The sequence below is a fragment of the Chaetodon trifascialis genome, chromosome 19, assembly GCF_039877785.1.
Source record: "Chaetodon trifascialis isolate fChaTrf1 chromosome 19, fChaTrf1.hap1, whole genome shotgun sequence".
NCBI lineage: Eukaryota > Metazoa > Chordata > Actinopteri > Chaetodontiformes > Chaetodontidae > Chaetodon > Chaetodon trifascialis.
This window is the reverse complement of record NC_092074.1, coordinates 15,348,583-15,368,320: the sequence shown is the minus strand read 5'-3', so window position 1 is coordinate 15,368,320 and position 19,738 is coordinate 15,348,583. Positions and strand designations below refer to the sequence as shown.

Sequence of the window (19,738 nt, the reverse complement as noted above, 5' to 3'; positions counted from 1 at the left end):
CTGAATAAGGGCATTATTATCTGACAGTCATTGTCTGTCTGTCTTAAGGAGCGAGTACGCCTAGCACAGGCCGTGGTGTTAGAACACCAAGAATACCTGGAGGCTGTGAGGGAGCTCACTGATTGGCTGATGACTGCTGGAGAGGAGCTGCAGCATTGGTCTGATACATCAGGAGACTCTGCCTCCATCAAAAAGAAACTGTCAGAAGTGAGGGTAAGGCAGGATGTCAACATGCAAAAAAAATTCCTCTCGTTGATGCCGACTGACACCTCTTTTGTTCTCTTTGTGTACACTTTTGTCAAGATTTGACAATCGGACAATTCCTGAAAAACAGTCCTGATCAGTTCCCGATCCATACATTGACAGATAATAGTGTGGCACATCTGACAGGTGACAGGCCTATTGTGCTGAAGAGTGAGCATAGGTGTGCCATTATTTATTTATTACTTGACATTATTGTCAAAACAAACTGTTTTACATTTATTTGAACTTCATCTGTTAAAAATATATTTGTTTGCTGGACCTTATTATGATGTTGTTTTTATGCAGGCTTGGCATGTTTATTGAAATGGTATTACCTCTGTGTACATTAGTAGTCCACGCTATAAGAGTACTTAAAAAATTCAACCAAGTGTCATTGATAGATGACACTATTTGGTTGTAATGGTGTAATTTTTATTTTGAAATACAGTAAGTGTAACAGCCAGCGATGTTTTACTGAATTAACACCACTGTCAGTGTAAATCACAGGAATGCCTCAAGGATGTGTTTGTGAAACTACACCCAATTTAAAGGTGTTATATATAAAATCTGTTGCTGAGGCAACTGACTGCTGAATTATCTGAACCTATCTAATCTTAATGGACTCCTGCTATGAAGGAGGGCAAACTATGTAGGGAATTGGAATTGGTTCTCAGTTTGTTCCTGTATCACCGCCAAATATCTCTCCTGGCACATTTTATTGCCAGCAAGTTGATCTGTAACCGTATTAAAAAGGTGAAAGAGAGCAGCAGTGGAATTTACAGCTAAGCTTTTCCAAGTTCAACAATTCTGCAATTACAGTGGAGAGAAAATATTTGAGGAGATATTGATTTGCATTTAAATTTCACACATGGGTCCTAATTATCACATTGTAAATGTGTGTTTGTAGAGCCATGGTGTGAAGCGTTCAGTAGAAGAGGAAGGATAATTTATTGTATGCACAAGTTAGTTAGCACCATTTCATTTCCCGTTTATGGCCTCAAGGTTAATGTTCATATCCTTATACTACACACAACCAAATCATCATGTTTTTTTTTTTCATTTTTAATCCCTTTGTTAGATCACTGCTATCATATCACACTCAAGTGTTTGCTTTTCACTTTCAAGTGCTACCTTTCCGCGCAGAATGAGAGATGGAGGTGCAGAGAATGAATGAATCAGGACAAATGGTGCAAAGACAGAGTCAGATAAAAGATAGAGATGAGAGATAAAAGAATAGAGAGTGATGGAGCAAGAGATGTAAAATCCATGTAGGCAGCTTTAAATAGAATCGACAGCACATCCGGAGGTTGCAGTTTCTGTGGTCACTGTTTCCGTAGCAACTTTGTCTCCTGTCCGCCCTCCTCAGGAGCGTGTGGAGTGTCGGCTATTGGAGGGCCGGGAACGCCTCAGCCGTGTGCGTCGGAGTGCAGCGTCCACGGCGGAACACACGGCAGCGGGTGGCTGCGAGGCCATGGACCGACAGCTGGGGGCGCTGTCCCAGGCTCTGGAGCAGTGGGAGGGGGCTGCCCTGAGGGCCAGAGACGGCCTGGAGGGGGCCCTGGCTGCCGCCACAGCCTCGGAGGAGGAATACGACCGACTGACCGCCAGGCTGGAGAATGAGTTAAAAGAGCTAGATGGACGACTGAGGGGGTGGAGCCAGGAGCTGATTAAAGCTGAAGGGCGGAGCAACGGCGAGGAAGCAGTGGAGGGATGGCAGCTGGCTAAGGTATGGTGGCAGGAGATTTTAAATAAATGGCAGCATTATGTTTAAATGATTCACTGTACATCTGCTCACAATAGTGTATTTAAAAAAATGATAAATAATAAAACTCCTCTATTCAGCTGGGATATGGGCTGCCAAACTGTACTGTGCAAAGAACTGACAGCGGCTACTGTGCTGTATTGTACCATGCTAATTTTTGTGAAGGTGATTAGCATTGTCTAATGGAAAGTACCCACAGGCGCGCACACACACGCACACACACCCTGTTTAGACATACATCCTCTGCATTCAGCTATGATTTCCCCGTCAGTAATTATCCATTCTATTTGTAAATCCTGAAAACAGATTAGTTCGTAAATCAGCTTTACTGGGATGACGAAGGAGTGACAGCTACAATCCCATCAGTTTCCCTTGTTTTCTCCTCAATCAGTCTTCCCTGTCTGTCCCCTCTACCCCTCCCCCTTTTGTTTTGTTTTTTTTTGCCATTATTTTCCACTATCTCTCCCTCCCAAACGTTCATTCCCTCTATTCCTTCCCCTTTCTGTACTCCAACTTGTTTGAACTGAAGCGTACAGTGATGTCTTTCTCGACTTCAGGGGTTATTTCTTGGATGCTCCTGCTCCTCACCTCCCCTGCCGCTGTCTTTCTAACCTCCACAGGATGTTTACAGTGTGACATTTGTCTGTATTGTCAAAGGCATGCCGTTAGACCCTCACACTCCTCCCTGGGCTTCTTCGGCCATGCCTTTCTCCGGTTTTTCTCAATTTGGGGCTGTCAAAGAACAGAGGAGGAGTCTTTCCCCTCCTCCGCTTCTCTCTCTCCTCCTCCAGCCTGTTTCCTGTATCTAGCCTTGTTTTCGTTGGGGGCTCGTTTGTGCGCGTTTGAACCAGTCTTGCATCTGTGAGGGTTGACAGCTGAATTCCACCGGGAGAGAGCGTGAGAGAGTGAGAGGGAGGAAAAATGTGTGAGAGGGACTGAGTGCAAGGAGTGGGAGGAGGGAGAGAGGAGGCAAGAGAAAGTAGTGGAACGATAGGAAGAGGGAAGGAGAAGAGGGAGAGCAGAGCAACGAGTCCACGGGAACAGAGGGAGGGGAGGGTTGTTTATTGGTAATACGTCAGAAAGAGAGCGAGCGGGTGAGAGTCAGAGAGTCAGAGAGTGAGCTTGTACATATTTCATGGGACAGGATTTCATGACTGTGTGAGTCCAGAATGTGAGGCACGCTGAGGAGAGCGGGAGAACGGTATCCACAGCTCCTTCCTGACACACTCCGCGAAGAACAGAAATGCTATTGTACAAGCAGCACTGTGAGTATGTGTTGGAGCGCGGGCGCATGTGTGTGTGTGTGTGTATGTGTGTGTGAATTGTGTGAATGTGAGAAGAGGGAAAAGGACCAAGCCAGGGTGTGAATAGGAATGCGAGTGCACTTATTGAACACTGTCATGCAGATCCGTTGGGTGCTTGTCTTTCCTTGACACACACACACACACACACACACACACACACACACACTCTCTCTCTCTCTCTCTCTCTCTCTCTCTGAGCCAGCTGGTGTCTGTTTTGTGTTGTTTAGGATATACTGGAGGGCTTGCAGAGCGCCGAGCCGATGGCTGAGAAGTTGAAAGGCCAACTGAATGACCTGGTGCGATACTCCAGAGACCTGGGCTCACAATCAGACCGGGTCACTGCGCTTATCAAGCAGCACAACAGGTGAGAGGCATCTATCCGCTTTAGTGAACACTGTGTGGTGGAAAACACCACTGTGTGTGTTTTCATCACGTGGGTTAAGGCTGGGTGATAACTTCTATTGTCATTTATGGACTTTCGGTGGATTTATAGCAAGATAATAAATCATCTTACCATGTTATGGTTCTATAGATTTCTGTTCTGTTGAATAAAACAGAATTTGCTATCATTTCATACGTAACATAGCTGCTTTGCATAATTTCATTGAATGTTGCATATATTTGCTGTGTTGTGATAACCGACTTGGAACATATCTTTTATAATATTGTGTATTGCTGAGCCCTGTGGCTAAAGAGTACTGTACATAATAAGAAAAATACACAAAACAGACTTTGCATAACACGCTCATTCATTCCATAACACAGCAAACCAATCCAAGAGCCACATTAGAGGAAGGGCAGAGTTCTCCCTCAAAAACACCCCTCACATTTCTGAGTGGGCAGGATTAGTGCTCAGTTTTTCAAGCTTATTTGTGTTGGAGGAGTGTGTGCATGTATGTGCATGTGTGTGGCCATCACGTATTCAGAGTCCTGACGTGTGTGTCAGCTAGTCGAAGGTGAAGGATGACAGGGAGCACTAGAGCCACCAGTTGCTACGCGACATTTAGCTACCTTCCCTTCACCTCCGCTTGTTCGCTGTGTTTGTTTTGGTTTGTGTCCGTCTCCGGTTTAATTTTATTCAAGGCTGAATGTGGTTTGAGGGAAATCAGACACATTTGGATGGTTGGTTTTTTCACGCTGATACATCGCATGCTTTAGCCTATTTACTGAGCTTTAATTGCCTGCTTTTGAGACCACAAGTTAGCCTGTGTTCATTTACGCTTGCTTGTGAGCACACCATGCAGTGCCTTTTCAAATGAACAGCAGTGGGAACAAAAGAACAAGCATGCACACAACCATACATATTCAACACATGCATGCATGGACGTCTACAGTAGCACAAATGATCTACTGAATTTGCATGAATGTGATATGAAGGCAGCCATTTTGAGATATTGCAGGGTCGTGTAAAAGCACTGTGACTAACATTTATTGGCAGACAACCTGAGTGAGGTCAACTTGTTGGAGATGCTTTGGCGGGTAATTGGCTTTGGCTGCTGATTGGCAAAAACAGCACCCTTCCTCATTCACTTGGCTTTTTAGTCTGTAATGGACTTGGCCTGCGTGCTCTTTGCACCTGTCCTGCATTAAGCACTGCGGAAAGAAGCGCAAGGAGAGAGACTGAGTGAAAAAAAAGTGTCAGAGGAGAAGAGATAGAGGAGAAAAACTCCCCCGTCCTCTTCATAGCACATGCCAGATTTTGTCTGTCACAGCAGAAAAAAGTGCTTCTTCCACACTCACGCTCTCCCCACTGTGTTACCCTTTCATGCCCTCATCGCATCATTAAAACTCAAGGGTATTTGTGTGCATACGTGTGTGGTGCGGTGGAAGGTTGTGTGTGATTTTGCAGTCTTTTTTCATGCCTCCCCTTGGACTGTAACTCTTTCTTAACCAGCTGCGCACCTTGTTTCCCTGCTGTCATCCTTTCCATCACTTCTCCCGGTCGCCCCCCTTTAACCTTCACCCACTGCCCAGTATGCATGAAATCCAATGACTCTTTTCTGTTGTTGTCCTCTATGTTCCTCATTTTAAATTTCATTCTTTCATTCAGTGATATGCATATTAGGATTTTCCATTTTTGAACGGTACATATATACTCCAGGTTCCTTGTCTGCCAGCAGGGCTGCTTTCCTGACTGTTGACCTTAAATTTTGATTTATAGTATTGTGGTATATGATCTTGCTTCCAGCCTGACTTTATTCGTTCTTAAAATAAAATAAATTTAAAGAGGGACCTCTGTTCTGTCGATTTCCTTTTCTGTACTACATGTAGGATATATGTACAACAGAAAAAATACAACCCACTAAGATGTCAAAGTATCTCTTAAACACAGTATCACCCCTCACTGTAACCTCTCGCTCACACACTCTGTCCCTGTCATATCCTTTCCATCTCACCGTTCTTCTTTCGCCATCGATCTGTCATCCCTTGTTCCCTCCATCTTGTCACCCCTGTGAACTCTTGCCCCACTCATATGTTGCCTCTCAACCCCCTCCCTCGCAGTAGCCCTGACCACCATCCCCCACTCTCTCTCTCCCTCTTTGCCCCAACGCTCATTCTTTCCACTTCACCCACTTTGCCATTTCTCCACCTGCCCGCTTCTCACTCCTGCTCATCTCCCAGGCCTCTCCTCCTCCTCCTCCTCCTCCATAGTGTGATGTCAGTATGTACAGTATCTGAGCATCTGCACATGTCTTTGTTTTGATGAGCACATGGCACATAGTAGACAGTGCGCACTTCCTCTGGTTGCAGCCCCCTTTCTTTCTTTGTTAATTTCTCAAGCTGGATTTCAACCTGTGAGCGTGTTAAATCAGTCCTTAACGTTTCTCTTGTCCCCCAGTCTCAGCCTTCGTGCGTCCAGAGAGTGTCAAAATAAGGAGCGCTTGTTGGAGCAGAGGTTCCGTGCAGCCCTGAGAGACTTCCAGCAGTGGTTGGTCAATGCCAAAATCAGCACCGCCAAATGCTTTGATGTGCCACAGAGTGTCGCTGAGGCCTCCACCGCTCTGCAGAGGATCCAAGTAAGAGATGCCTTTTCTGCTCTTGATTACAGTGGACGTTTGTTTAATCGTCACTATGGTTATAAACTCTGGTGTGGTCTTGTGCTGTCCTTACTGTGGTGTTTTGGAAGTGGACACTTTGAAATCACACTTCCTTCCCAGCCTGTTCAGCTGTTACTGCTCTCACCCAGCTTTGATTCCGTTTATTGCTGCTTGAAATATAAAGTCCATCACCTCCAGACGTTTCCCAGGACAGACCTCTCAGACAAAGAACAGCAAATATACAGATTTAATCACATCTTGCAATATTATTCCGGGATAGAGAGTAGTAGAATTGATATTTATTTGAATGTCACAGAATATTACTTTAATCCAGCCTTTTGAGCAAGACATACAGTTTTAATAACTTGCTTTGGTTACAGGACAGGCAATAACACTTATTCATACGCTTGTGTTTGAGGACTACCAGCCAGAATGGCCATATAGTCTCATACTCTTTATTAGCTCCACTCAAGTAGTAATGATAGTAGTGGTTGACAGCAGAATTAGAGGAGTGTAATTTATTCACTTACATAAACCAGACTCATGCAGCCTGTTGAGGGAATGAAGTCAACAATCTTGTTGTCATAAAAGTCATTTTGTGTTCCTCCACCTTTGGCTTGCCACGTCATAAATACACTCTAAATCCACAGTTACTAATTCCAACCTATCGCTAGCTTTCAGTTTCTTGGCATGGCTTTTTCACAGGCTAAACAAAGCTTGTTCCCACAAAGGGAACTTCTGAAAGTGAAATGATGTAATAGTTGAAGAATCAATCCACTTTCAATGGGTGATTGCTCAAGGGGATGTCTGTATTGACATGCCCACTGTTGAGTGTCCACTGGTGGGCTTGTCGGAGTGGCGGGACCTGCCGTAGGCTGGATAAGCTGAAAGTGGGCACAGAGCCGAGAGGGATGAGAGAAAGATTCACAGCGGGGTCGCTGTGCCATTCTCTTCAAAATATCTGTGTGTCTCTCTTTCTGGGAAGTCTCTGTGTCTTTCTCTGAGAAGCTGGCAGGTGTAACAGTCTGGCAGCCTCTTTAGAGCACCCCAGGGCCCTGGCAAAGTGTCGGGTGCTTGTCGGTTAACGTAGACGTCCCCACATCCCTGCACCAGACAGTTAATTACCTCTCAGACACCTGACCATGTCCACCACTACGTTACCTCCAAGGAATTAGCATTAATGCTTTGAGCTGAGCTTAAATAGTAAGACAGTAATTGTACACTACAAAGAGCAGAACTTGATTTTATTCCAACATTTTGTTTTGTTTTGTTTTGTTTTTTTTCTTAACACGTGGAAGTTATTTAATCAACAGTCACTTGAAGAGATGTGCAGGAGCGTTCGTGTGCACTCCATCAGAAGTTTCTAGTGCTGCTTTGAGCATGAGAGGGAATGTCATAGAGTATATGATGGTGAGGGGAGAGGAATACTGAGGCAGTCATGTTTTATTTATTATTGACTTGGTGAGGAATGTGGAACAATGTTTCCACATGGCTGACCTCCAGGAGGGCCAGCGTGGGAGGGGCAGGGGCATCCATTGTGTCACACTTAATTGGTGGGATACAGTTACATTGGCAGGGCGAGAATGGTAGTAAGTGTGAAAAAGACAGTGAATGAACACAGAGGAGAGAGATAAATAAAGAGACACACTCATGAAGAAAAACAGAGAGAGACACAGGCCGGCTACGCTTGCGTGTGGCTGTACAGTACCAAATGTGTGTGTGTGCGAGCGGAGGCTGAAGCTGTAGTGTGTGTAAGTGATGTGCTGACTGCACAGATGGTGGAGTGGTCCCTGCTGCGCTACTGTCATCGGCTCAGCTCTGAGGGAGGGGTGCGTGCGAGTGTGTGTGTGTTTCTGCGGGTGGGTATGGAGGAGCTATGTAAAAACCAACACATTTCAGGCTCACTGACTTTCTTTATCTGCGATTGCCTCCCTGGGTCAGACGCCTCCTTCTGCCCATGCATATGGAATTAGTAATGACTTGGTCTAATTACTGTTTTTGACAGTGTGGAGTGCGATTCTGGGACCCCCCTCCCCAAAAAAGAGAAAGAATGCCCATGTTTATTTCAGTTACCCATCAGCCATTACTTCAGAATTGGAAGACAAAAAGAAGTTAGGGATTGTCATTCAGTCCATTTCTCTTTTTTTCCCTCCTTTCACTTTCACACCCTCCTCCCTTTGTGTGTGTGTGTTTGTGCTAAGTACTCACAGTTCCTTTGTCTTTGCCTGTGTATTCCCACAGGAGTTCTTGAGTGACAGGGAGCATGGCCAGGCCAGGCTGAGTACAGTAGGAGCCAGTGGGGAGCTGCTGATGGCCGTGGTGTCCAAAGACAGAGTGGAGGGAATCAAGGCCAAGGTGGCAAACGCCAGAGAAGACTGGAAGAGCCTGATGAATAACCTTCAGATGAGGGAGGATGCACTCAAGGTTGGTCAGCATTTACTTTTGTTTGGTTGCTGTTTTTTTTGGCTACGGTCTTCCCTGTACAAGAAAATCTCAATCTCAGAGGGACTGTGCAGTTAAATAAAGGCACACTGTGTCGTTTGAATGTTTAGATTAATGCAGCCTTAGTATCTATACAGTGTGTCCATGTTTGTGTCTGTTTCCTGGCAACAGATGCTTTATGGAAATGACTCATTTGGTTTAATTTGTCACATTTATTGTGAGTATAAATTACTTGAGAGGGTATACATATAATATATGATTTGATATGCATCTTACATCTGATGCCAGATTCTAATTGATTTAATTGAAAATATAAGTACACAATCAGTTTATATGAGAATTCCTCTACTTACATTTGACCAGTTAAGTGTCACATTTCCAGAACCTGCAGTCCCAGATGACGGAGTTTGAGGCCAGTGCTGAGCCTCTGCAGGACTGGCTGAACAGCACAGAGGTCAGAGTTCAGGAGAGCAGCGCTCGGCTGCATGACCTTCCAGCCAAGAAGCAGGAGCTCAGCAAACTTCAGGTATTGTGGAGTCCAAAGTCAGGCTCCTTACACAGCTACATGTGACTTCACTCTGCCTGGGGTTATTGAACCAGTGAATTCCTGATTCCTCACAGTATTTCTCACTGTCTCCTAGTTTTTGCAGTGTTTTACAGCCACTTCTTCAGCAATACAGTTTGCAATACATCAGCATTGCAATCCATACAGAAGGATCCATTTTCTATTCAATTTCATTACGTCATACTGAGGGTGTGCCTTTTACAGTTCTCCTCTCAGCTACTATCACATTCTCTCATTTCCTTTCTTCACTCAAGTAAACCCTGTAATTGCACCATTAATTGAATATTAAGTAGATTTTCTAGGGATACTACATAGTTGTAGCTTTCCATCAGATATGCCTCCCTTAAGTACAATCTCAAATCAGCTGGGAAAAGAGAAGGACCTAATTACATTTGTCGAGCACCACTGGATCAAAATAGAGCAGCGTCTTGACACAATAGTCAGAGGAAAAGTCCAGAAATCTAATTAATTCTCCTTCTGTCACAGCTGAAGCGCTGCGTGGCTAAAAGGCCCTTTTCAGGATGCGATAACAGCCTCTGCCATGTCTGGCAGAGACAAAAAAGGAAGAGAGGCACGGAGCGTTAAAAAGATAAAACTGACAAAAGAGAAAAAAATATATCAAGCCCATCTCAAAGCTCTGCCCTTATCGTTGTTGCTATTTTTGTATTTACTCTGTCGCCCACTGTAGCACTTCTCCTCGTTGCCTTTTGTCTGGCCCCGCAAGCAATTACATTTCTTCCCCCAGCACCTCAAGTATAATACAATACATGCAGGCTTCAGTGTGTGAACCTGTGTTGGCAAAATCCTCTTTACCTTTTCACATGTATACCCCCCCTCCCCGCCTTCGCAGTATTTTATCAGGCTTGTCTCCTCTCCCTGTTCTGTGCTGTGGTGTCTTGCTGAATAACCGTATTTCTATTTAAATATGAACATCAAGAGAAATACTGCTGATGCTGGTTTTTATGATGTTCTTTCCCCCGTCCTTATCCGTGTATTTTGATGTGTACCTGTCACTCTGTCTGTTCTTGTGATATGTTAACCCAACCTTGCATCCCTCCTCTGTGCCTCTCACACCTAACCTTTTCTGTTTTCGCTTTCATACTTTTTTGTCCTTCCTCCACACCGCCGCTCCATTTCGCTCCATTTATTCTGTCACTTTTAACCTTGCCCTCCCAACTGTGCTTACCTTCATCCTATTGCTCCTTCATCTTTCTCCATATCCTCCTCCTCCTCCTGCTTCATACTGGCCCAGTGCGTACTGGAGGAGATGGCCAGTCGGGAGGCAGAGCTGGGCAGGCTCAGGGAGAGAGCTCATCGTCTCTGGGAGGGACAAGCAGCCGGCAAGGGCTTCGTCCACCGCGTGTCCCAGCTGTCAGCACAGTATCTAGCCCTCAGCAACTTAACCAAGGTAACTCTGCTTCCACCCTGTAACCCTGTCATCCCCTTTCTTCCCCTTAACGTATCTGTGCTTCTGCCTGAGAAATGCTGCAGCATGCTCAACCGTGCCTTGCTTGATTCATGTACTGTTTGAGCTAAAAACTATGGAGCCGTCTGTCGAGCCATGTTGTTTACTGTTGTTCTCTGTTATTTGCTGTGTCATGCTTTATTCCCCAGTTCCGCATCAGTCACGGTTGCTGTAATCAGCTTGCCTTGGGTGAAAAGATTGCACCCCAAGAAAGTCTCCCTATCTGTAGTAATTTCCCTGAGCATAGTAATCTATCTCTCACCTCCAAAAGGTCCCTGCAGTTGCCGCCTCATCAACATGAAAAAGGCCAAGTCTGTTGAGCTCACCTTTCATCCACTGAAGCACTTCTAAAATGCCAGAGCTGAAACATGTCAGTGCTTGAGAATCTGACCTTTTTGAAGCTCTCATTAGATGGGTCGCACTCTTATGATAAATTTCATATAGCCTCAAACAAAACATTACAATGACCGCAAAGCACAATTCTCTTACCTCAGGACAATGAGAGTGCCCCAACAATGATGAATGAGATTTATTTTCTTTGCCGACTAGCAAGCGGAGCGCTATTTTTAGGTCTTCTTCCCTGCCAAACATGGAAACAGGAATGAAATCATTTAAAACTGCCACTTGTAGATTGTTATTGCAGCTCTGCCTTTCTCCATTCTGCAGTTACGCAGATGTTTTAAGATGTGCGGGTGATGACTGCAAACAAAATACATTGTGTTTGTGTTGTACTGTGTGGGTGGGAATGTCTCCGGAGATGAATGTGAGGAAAAACAAGACCGTAATTTCAAATTCAAACTGAAATATATGAAGACACTGTTGCTGTGCACTGGAAGCAATCAATGCAGTACTACCCTGCTTCTCAGAACCAATGGAAAAACTGAAGTGTGTTTACAGTGCTGTGCTCTCATCTCTAAAGGATAAGGCTTCCAGGATTGAACGCATTGTAGGGGAGCACCGCCTCTTCTCTCAGGGCCTTAAGGAGCTCCAGGATTGGGTGTGTGAAGCTCAGAGGGTCCTCAGCACCTGCATCTCCACCACCACCGACAAGGGCGTGTTAGAGGACCGGATGTTACAGCTGGAAGTAAGGAGGGACAAGACGGGTGTGGGATGTCTTTAAGGAATATGGCGCAACTTTCACAGATTGGACTACTGCTTTATTTTTTCCAACAGTGCTTTTCCTACAGTGTGTCAGGCCGACATAACATCATATCTGTGATTTAAGGAAATTAGCATAGCATAACTCAGCTTTGTAATAATGGTTCATTTGTCTTTATTTGTAGTGTATACCAGTTCAGCAGCATTTCTCACTTGATACCAAAGATATCACTATGGTGACACATTGCCTCGCTGGCAATTCTTGGATTTTTGGTGACCACCTGTGCAACTTAATGCATTTCTTTAATGGTGTAGAAAGCAAAATAAAGATATTTATTTTCGACTCAAGATAGTTATTTTATGTCCGTTCTTCACCCCCTGTCTGTAGGCCTTATTGGCTGCTCGTCAGGAGAGGGAGATCCAGCTAAAGATGCTTCTGACGCGGGGAGAAGCAGTCCAGAGGAACACGTCGGCTGAGGGGGTCCCAGTGATTCGCAAACAGATCCAGGACCTTAAAGACTCATGGGACTCCTTGCTTTCTGCCTCTATTCAGTGCAAAAGGTTGTTATCATGAACCAATCAATCAGTTTGTCAGCTGATAAATGGGAACTGTCAAGTTTCACTTCATTGATCCATTCAGTTGCTTGAAAGGTTACACTGATTTAGATTCAATTGCATGTGCACGTTGTTTGTGTGTGTTTTTGTGTTTTTCCCCCTGTGTGTTAACATTGCTGTCATTGTAACAGTCAGCTGGAAGGTGCCTTGTCTCAATGGACCAGCTACCAGGAGGACGTGGGTCAGTTTGTGCTGTGGATGGACCGGGTTGAGGAGACCCTCAGTTGCTCAGACAGACAGTACTCTGAGATGAGAGACAAAACCGCCAACCTGGGGAAGACCAAGGTATCACATCTGGCTAATAACAGCTGGCCTCAAAAAGCCGCACTAGATGCTGTAAACTTGATTTATGCATTGAGGTGAAACTTGGTATGGCCTGAACTTTTACAAGTTTATACAGAACAGCTGCCATGTTTTCCAGTTTTTCTTTTTTAATCTTCTTCACAAATTTAAAAGTTCACCTATTTTATAGAAAGCCCTACATCAGACACATATAGTTACACTTATTAATACCACAGAATAAATGTCTGTATGTGTTCTTGTTTCATTCCAGCTTCTCTATGAAGAAGTACTGAGTCACAGCAGTCCTCTGGAGACCATTGCCACAAAGGGGTCCAATATGGCTGAACACTACACTACCCAGCAGGAGGTGCAGCAGCTGCAGTGTAGATACAACACCCTCAAAGAAAAGGCCAAGGTACTTACACTGCAAACAACATATGGTTCCGTTTTTTCCTCTGCAGGCATTTTAATAATAAATGATTGTTTTGAGAAAATTTCTCTGAGCACTTACCTCATGTTGTTTCATAAATCTCAATCAATTTATTGAAGACTATGACCTGTATGTTGAAAATTTTCATAATTTGACAGATAATAAATTCATTACACAGTTTTTGCTGTCAACAGCATTATTTACACCTTTAGATCACGTTACATGAACATTAGATTAGATTACATTTTTTGCTGCTCACATATTATGTTAGCATGTGGTTAAAGTCGCTCAGTTTCAAGCAATTGACGTCAGTAATCAGGCAAGTAGTCGTACTTTTCAAACACAATTTTAAAGTTTTAAAAAAGCAAAATGATCAATAGACCTCTTTTTTTATAGCAAATTTCCACTGCTGCTGTGATGTTGATTGTGATATTCCACCACTGATGTCTTCAACCTGTTGTTTTGCAGAATGCAGTCAGTAAGGCCAAAGGCCTGGTGCTGGTCCATCAGGAATATCAAAGGGGTTTACATGTGTTTGAAGACTGGCTGGAGCAGGAACAGGCCACTCTGGCCTCCTTGTCCCATCCAGAGGGAAATGTGGATACACTAGAGCAGACACTACAACAGCTGCAGGTATTAATACTGTGCAGTGTTCTGAATAATATAATTGATATGAACAGGTAATGTACAAATGTCAGGGAAAGCCTCCCTGTATCAGTGTACGCTATTACTGTCATCACACCTGACTTAAGCCTCGGACACTTTTGGTGGCTAAACCACTTCAAACTCTTTGATCACACTGTGTCTTTGTTCTCCCCTTTTTATTTCACTTACAGCTCCTGCAGGAACACTGCTCAAATGGCCAGTCTTTGCTCTCCTCTGTGCTGACAAGCAGAGAGCGAGTAATCCCCTGGGGTATACCCCAGATCGAGGACCGAGCACTGGACACCGCTCAGCGAGAGTGGGGGGCCTACCAGGGCCGTCTGGAGGAGACGCAGACCCAGCTGAGCTCCACACTGACCAGACTGAGGCAGATGAGCCAAAGGTTTCTGAGCCTGGCGCAGTGGCTGGAGGAGATGGAGAAAGTGGCAAACATCAGACCTCATCGGAGGTCAGACAGAGCCACCAAGCAGACCCACCTGAAGAAACTCCAGGTCAGAGAGACACAGGGTTTTTCCAAAGAGCTCTAAAGTCTATATAAGACAAGCTCACAAGAAGGACAGCGCATATTATTAACAGCAATATCTTGTGACTGTATTTGAAACACAAGGTAATACTGATTACGTTTTCATGCTATCTGTGAAGTCTTATATAAACAGCCTTTTTCTCATTAGTATTATGCTCTTCTGTCTGCTAATATCATTTTCTGTCACACATACAGTCAGAAATAATATGTACCCGGCTGAACTGTAGACCTAACAGTCACTTTAACTCAATATTTTGGACAACAAGAACAAAAACAAGCAGCTCACTTTTTCTCCATACTAATTTTAGGCCCTAGAGGAGGGCTAAATGAAAAGAGCTTCAAATGAATCCTGTCAAAAATCCTTGTGCTGTGTTTGATTCACATTTCCTCTTTGACTGTCAGTCACATCACAGTCCGTTCCTAAAACAGTGCATCAATTTACTCTCTCAAAACTCAGCCACAGCAATATCCAAACCAAAAATAAGACTTTCAAAATGAAAGTTATGAGGCATCGCAGGACCTTGCACGATGATACATCACTTTTCTTACTTATGCTTCCCCTCCACATACACAAGGCATTTGTAAGGAAACAGCAGGGGACAGACAATTCCCCTACTGGGTCTCCTCCCTTTAGAGCACGCTTCCTGCCAGTGTCAGGATGTCAGACAGTCTCAGTATTTTCCTCCCCTTCATTTAGGGACACACACACACGCACGCACAAAAACATACACACACATCGATGCAGACCCTTGGCACCATAGCTTGTTCGTGATGTGATCTGTTGTTTTTTGTTTTCCTTTTCACCCATGTTTGTCCTTTTATTTCCCACAACACATAATTTACATTCAAATCATGAATGTTTTGACTGGATTTAACAAGAAAGATGCTAATTATAAATTTCTCTTTGTCCCCTCTGAGCAGGGGTGTCTTGAGGCAGTGCTAGCACGGCAGGGAGAAGTCGATGGCCTCTCCTCTCTGGCCCAGCAGGTTCTGGAAGAAACCTACATCAGTAGTCGTGTCAGCGTTACTGCCACCCAGCTCACTTCCCGCTACCATTCCCTGCTGCTCAACATACAGGTTAGGCACTCGTTACTGTCCGCTGTTCAATGATTCATATATCATATGTTCACTCTGTTGAGTTTCACAGATGCTTCCACTTTTAAAAAAACTACTTTTGTCAGCAAATATTCCCTTTGTTATTTACAGCCATCATGTCGCCATATGTGCGTTGGTTTAGAGAAAGATCCAAATTTTTATATGTGCAAGAACTGTTAAAACACTTTATCCTAGAGAGGTACAAACTAAAGTCAGTTGCTTGTACATGTACAGCAAGTTAAAATGGTATTTTAGAAGTTTGAGTTACCTCTGATAACAGCCTTCTGCCAGTCTCCTTCTATGCTAACAACAAAGGTCATCTTTAATCATTTCAAAACTACTGAGACTTACCAATGGAAATGTAATTGCATGCCTTGATGTCGTACAGCGTGTGAAAGTCACTGTGACCTATGTCATCAGCTGTTATACCTAACTAAAGAATGTTGGTCAGGAAGTCCGGACACATAAAATAGTTTTTAAATTTTTTTATCCACCAGAAGATTTTTCACACACTGTGAATAGTAAACATGCAGCCTTAATGGGCAGGATTTAGGTTGAACCACTTTTTGTTTTATACAGTCTCAATGATGGATAAAGAAGTTGTGTGCACTGCCAGTTCTCCTCCCGCAGTGGGCTTCCCACACATGACTGTGCTCTCTCACCATGGAATTTAGTCCAGTGAGAGTTCGTACTTTGTTTCTGTAACACCCCATTGAAGTAGCTTTGAGAGTTATGCCTGTGTACTGGGCCTGTGTTGCTCTGTATACTCAGATCCAGCCTCTCTATTTGTCTGCTCCTCTGGGGGGGACTAAAGGAAAATCAATGAGGCTCCTCTGGTCTGGGGCTAAGGCTGTAATTAAACGCTACAGAAGGCAATCTCACACCCGGCACAAGCAGTGTAAAAGCTTTGCCTGCACTACATTGATTTTTACACCTTCAGTAACACATCTGAGTTTATGTCTCCCCCTCACTCCCTCACTTTGTTTCTTTGTCTCGCTTATACCCATACCCCTTTCACCCCCTCTCAAAACTGACTCAAGCATATATATATTTAGAGTCAAGCCAATGCATATGCATGTAGACACATAACATCCCTCTCAAACCACGGATGTCTGTAATTATACTGTGTGAAGGGGGGGGCTTATGGGCTTGAGGTGGGAAGCTGTTACCTCTGTCTAGTCAGAAAAGGTGTGCACTCAGCACTATCAGCTAATTGGAGCCTCTCACCACAGGATTTGCAAGTTGAGAGAATAATGTGTCAAGAAACCCTCTCCATCCTCATGATGTTATTGACTCAAAATCTCAGTCAAGTGGATAATGCGTCAAAAACATAAAATCCCTCTCCACCTTGTAGTGAAGCTATTGACATTCTGCAGATGAATGAGGAGGGGAGAAACGGATATTTTGTGTTTTGATGGTTGATCAGAGAGTTTTTGGTCCTCGGTGGCTGAGGTAAGACTGCTGAGGCACACCTCAAAAGAAAGTGATGCAGACCATGTTTGCTGAATTTTCCCCTGACCAAATTCAGCCAAAGTCTCACTAACAGTTTTAACCCTTGGGGCTAAAAGGCAGCAGTTGTTGAGGTGAGATTATTCACCTTTATGTTCATACTATTAAATATAATGGGAATATGGTAGGGTAACACTATTATGTAGTTAATTGCCAAGTGAAATACAAAATAGGAATGTATTGGTCCAATATTGACTTTCTATTAAAGAACAGATATACTGTTGGTATTTAGTCATGTGGTCTACTGCCGTATGATCACAAAACTGGCCCTGAAATTTGATGTTTTACACATTTTTTTTTTCTATGAAATGCTCCACAGCAGAAGAAAAATGCAAAAAATCAAAAGTCAGTTTGTGTTATACTATGAGCTCAATGCTCTTTCTGAGTAATGGACAAGCGTAATAATATTGACTATCACTGTGAAGCAAATGTGCATTCATTCTAAAAAATGTTTGTATTCAGAGTGTCCTTTGAAGGATATTTGTGAAACTTCCTTTCTGAGTTCTCATCCTTTCATTTTTCAGGACACCATCAAGCAACTACAGGAGGAGCTGAAGAGCATCGAAGAGGCTGAGAACCTTTGCGTGTCCTTTAGCGACTGGCTCTGCTCCACTCAGAAAAGCTTCAAAGCATTAACTGACAGCTCTGAACCTCTGGACCGCGTTGCCATGGAGAGGAAGATGAAAAAACTAGAGGTATTTATCTATTTACTTTTATCTTTCCCACAATTTCCATGTGCAGGTAGATAAATTTGGACATAAATTTCACATTCACAGTTCTGAACCTCCATTTGTCAGCGAGGCATTTGGATGCACGGTGCGGTGCTTAATACACCTCCCTGAACAGGTTGCAATAAATCAGCACAGACGTTGGGTATTACCTTGGCAATTTGATGAGTTAGCAAGACTTCAGTTTGCAGTGGAGAATTTGAGCACAAACTCATATGAGTGCATTATCCAAGCCAGCAAAAATGTCCTTGTGCAATCTCGTTTTCTGCCAAGCAGCATATGGTACCTGCTTATAACATCAAGTGTACAGATTTCATTGGCAGCGACAATATGCTTGCCCAGTAAAATATACATAAACTACCTGTAAAGCTTGCAAAGCAATCAGTGTACCTATAATATTTGGATGGCACTCTACTGAAAGAAAGTCGCTGTAGTGGCATAACTGTAACAGTTTTTCTTTGTGCTCTGTTGGTCAAATGGCCATTGGAGGGGAGTAGCCCTGCTCAAACATGCACAGACTGCAATAAAATAAAGAAAATCGCCGCTACGGTTTGCTTGGCATGGTTCATATTGTGTGTGTATAGGATTGGATGAGTATGTGTGTATCGATCAGCCCTTTATGAAGACAAAGTGGGTGCCGCTTTAGAGGAAGCATGGTAGCAGGAGGAGACCTCCCACTGTGAAGCAGAGGATGAAGAAGCGCTGGTGTCAGGAGCCTGCTGGCACAGACACTGTAATTGATGCAGTGCCCTTACCGCTTCACATCACACACACATTCACGCGCACACATACATTTCTCTCTCTCTCTCTCTCTCTCTCTCTCTCTCTCTCTCTCTCTCTCTCTCCTCTCTCCCTCGCTCTCTCTTTTTCCTCTCTAATACTCGCTTCATATCACAAAATCCATCCAAAGTGCTAACTAACAAGCTGCAGCAAACTGTCAAAACCTTGAATCCACTGTCATTTTTTCCCCACTGCCTTTATTTATAAATCGCTAGATCTCATTTCTCTTTGTCACACACATATCCAGAAAGGCATACACACACACAGACACGCACACACATAGACATTTACAATACGTCATCTGGTGTGGGCTTTGCAGTAATCCCTGTCTGGGATCGATGCTCTGTCTCTGCATAGGGACTGAAGACATGCTGTCACCACATGTGTCCTTCCAGCACTGCAGATAACACACGAGTGCTCCATCACTTACTCATTCTCCTGTGGTGAGAGCTACAGGGCTTTTCAGTGAGCTTGGATGATTATGCATTGACACAAAGACCAGTAGTCAATAGCTGTGTCAAGGGCCATTAGTTGGATTTCGACTTCATTTTATACTGAGTTGTAACTGTAAAAGCACAAGTCATACAGTAACATTGGCCCCTGAGCCTTAGTCATGCTGTAACTTCATTAAGAGCTCTGAAATGAAAGTATTGAGAGAATGTATCATGGTAAGACATGTGCATTTTCAGAAGGCAGAATGTGTCCCTTAAGTCTGAGCAATTGTGGTAGCTTTTTATTATAATCATTAAATTCTCTACAGCTACCACTTTCCCTGACTCTGTTGCCATCCAGTGCACCTTAACCACTTCATTTATTTTTAGTGGTTGTATTTCTGTTTCCCCAAGAGTGCTCATTGACTCCTTTGTATATTTGTTTCAATGGCATTTCATAAATGTTCATGGACATTTTTCCCCAAACTCCCTTTTGCTTTCTGATGCACACAGTCAGGGTTTATCTCTAAAAGGTAAAAGCAAATAGGTTTAGATTCTGTTAGTAGTGAATGAACATGATTTACAGTGCCACAGTAGATAATGGAGCCGGAGAACTGTTGCAGAATAAGAAACATAATTGTTTTTGCTCATCATTTACAGCGGATTCACAAGACACTTGATGTGGATAATTGAGGCTGACATGGTACAAGACAGCTTACAGCATAAAGGGCACATTATGTTCAGAACCTCATATGTAATGTTCAC

At 43.7% G+C, this 19,738-nt stretch overlaps 1 protein-coding gene across 1 annotated transcript in view; it reads left to right on the top strand.

Annotated features, from left to right (window-relative positions):
- syne1a (spectrin repeat containing, nuclear envelope 1a) overlaps positions 1-19,738 on the top strand; it is a 113,547-nt gene that overhangs the window by 38,286 nt on the left and 55,523 nt on the right. Inside the window, exons 54-68 of the mRNA XM_070986882.1 lie at positions 49-213; positions 1,610-1,969; positions 3,537-3,673; positions 6,149-6,326; positions 8,589-8,771; positions 9,172-9,315; positions 10,607-10,762; positions 11,739-11,903; positions 12,306-12,478; positions 12,664-12,817; positions 13,086-13,229; positions 13,713-13,877; positions 14,081-14,398; positions 15,352-15,507; positions 17,559-17,729. Coding sequence (XP_070842983.1) covers positions 49-213; positions 1,610-1,969; positions 3,537-3,673; positions 6,149-6,326; positions 8,589-8,771; positions 9,172-9,315; positions 10,607-10,762; positions 11,739-11,903; positions 12,306-12,478; positions 12,664-12,817; positions 13,086-13,229; positions 13,713-13,877; positions 14,081-14,398; positions 15,352-15,507; positions 17,559-17,729 — 2,769 coding nt within the window. The remainder of the gene's footprint in view (positions 1-48; positions 214-1,609; positions 1,970-3,536; positions 3,674-6,148; positions 6,327-8,588; positions 8,772-9,171; positions 9,316-10,606; positions 10,763-11,738; positions 11,904-12,305; positions 12,479-12,663; positions 12,818-13,085; positions 13,230-13,712; positions 13,878-14,080; positions 14,399-15,351; positions 15,508-17,558; positions 17,730-19,738) is intronic.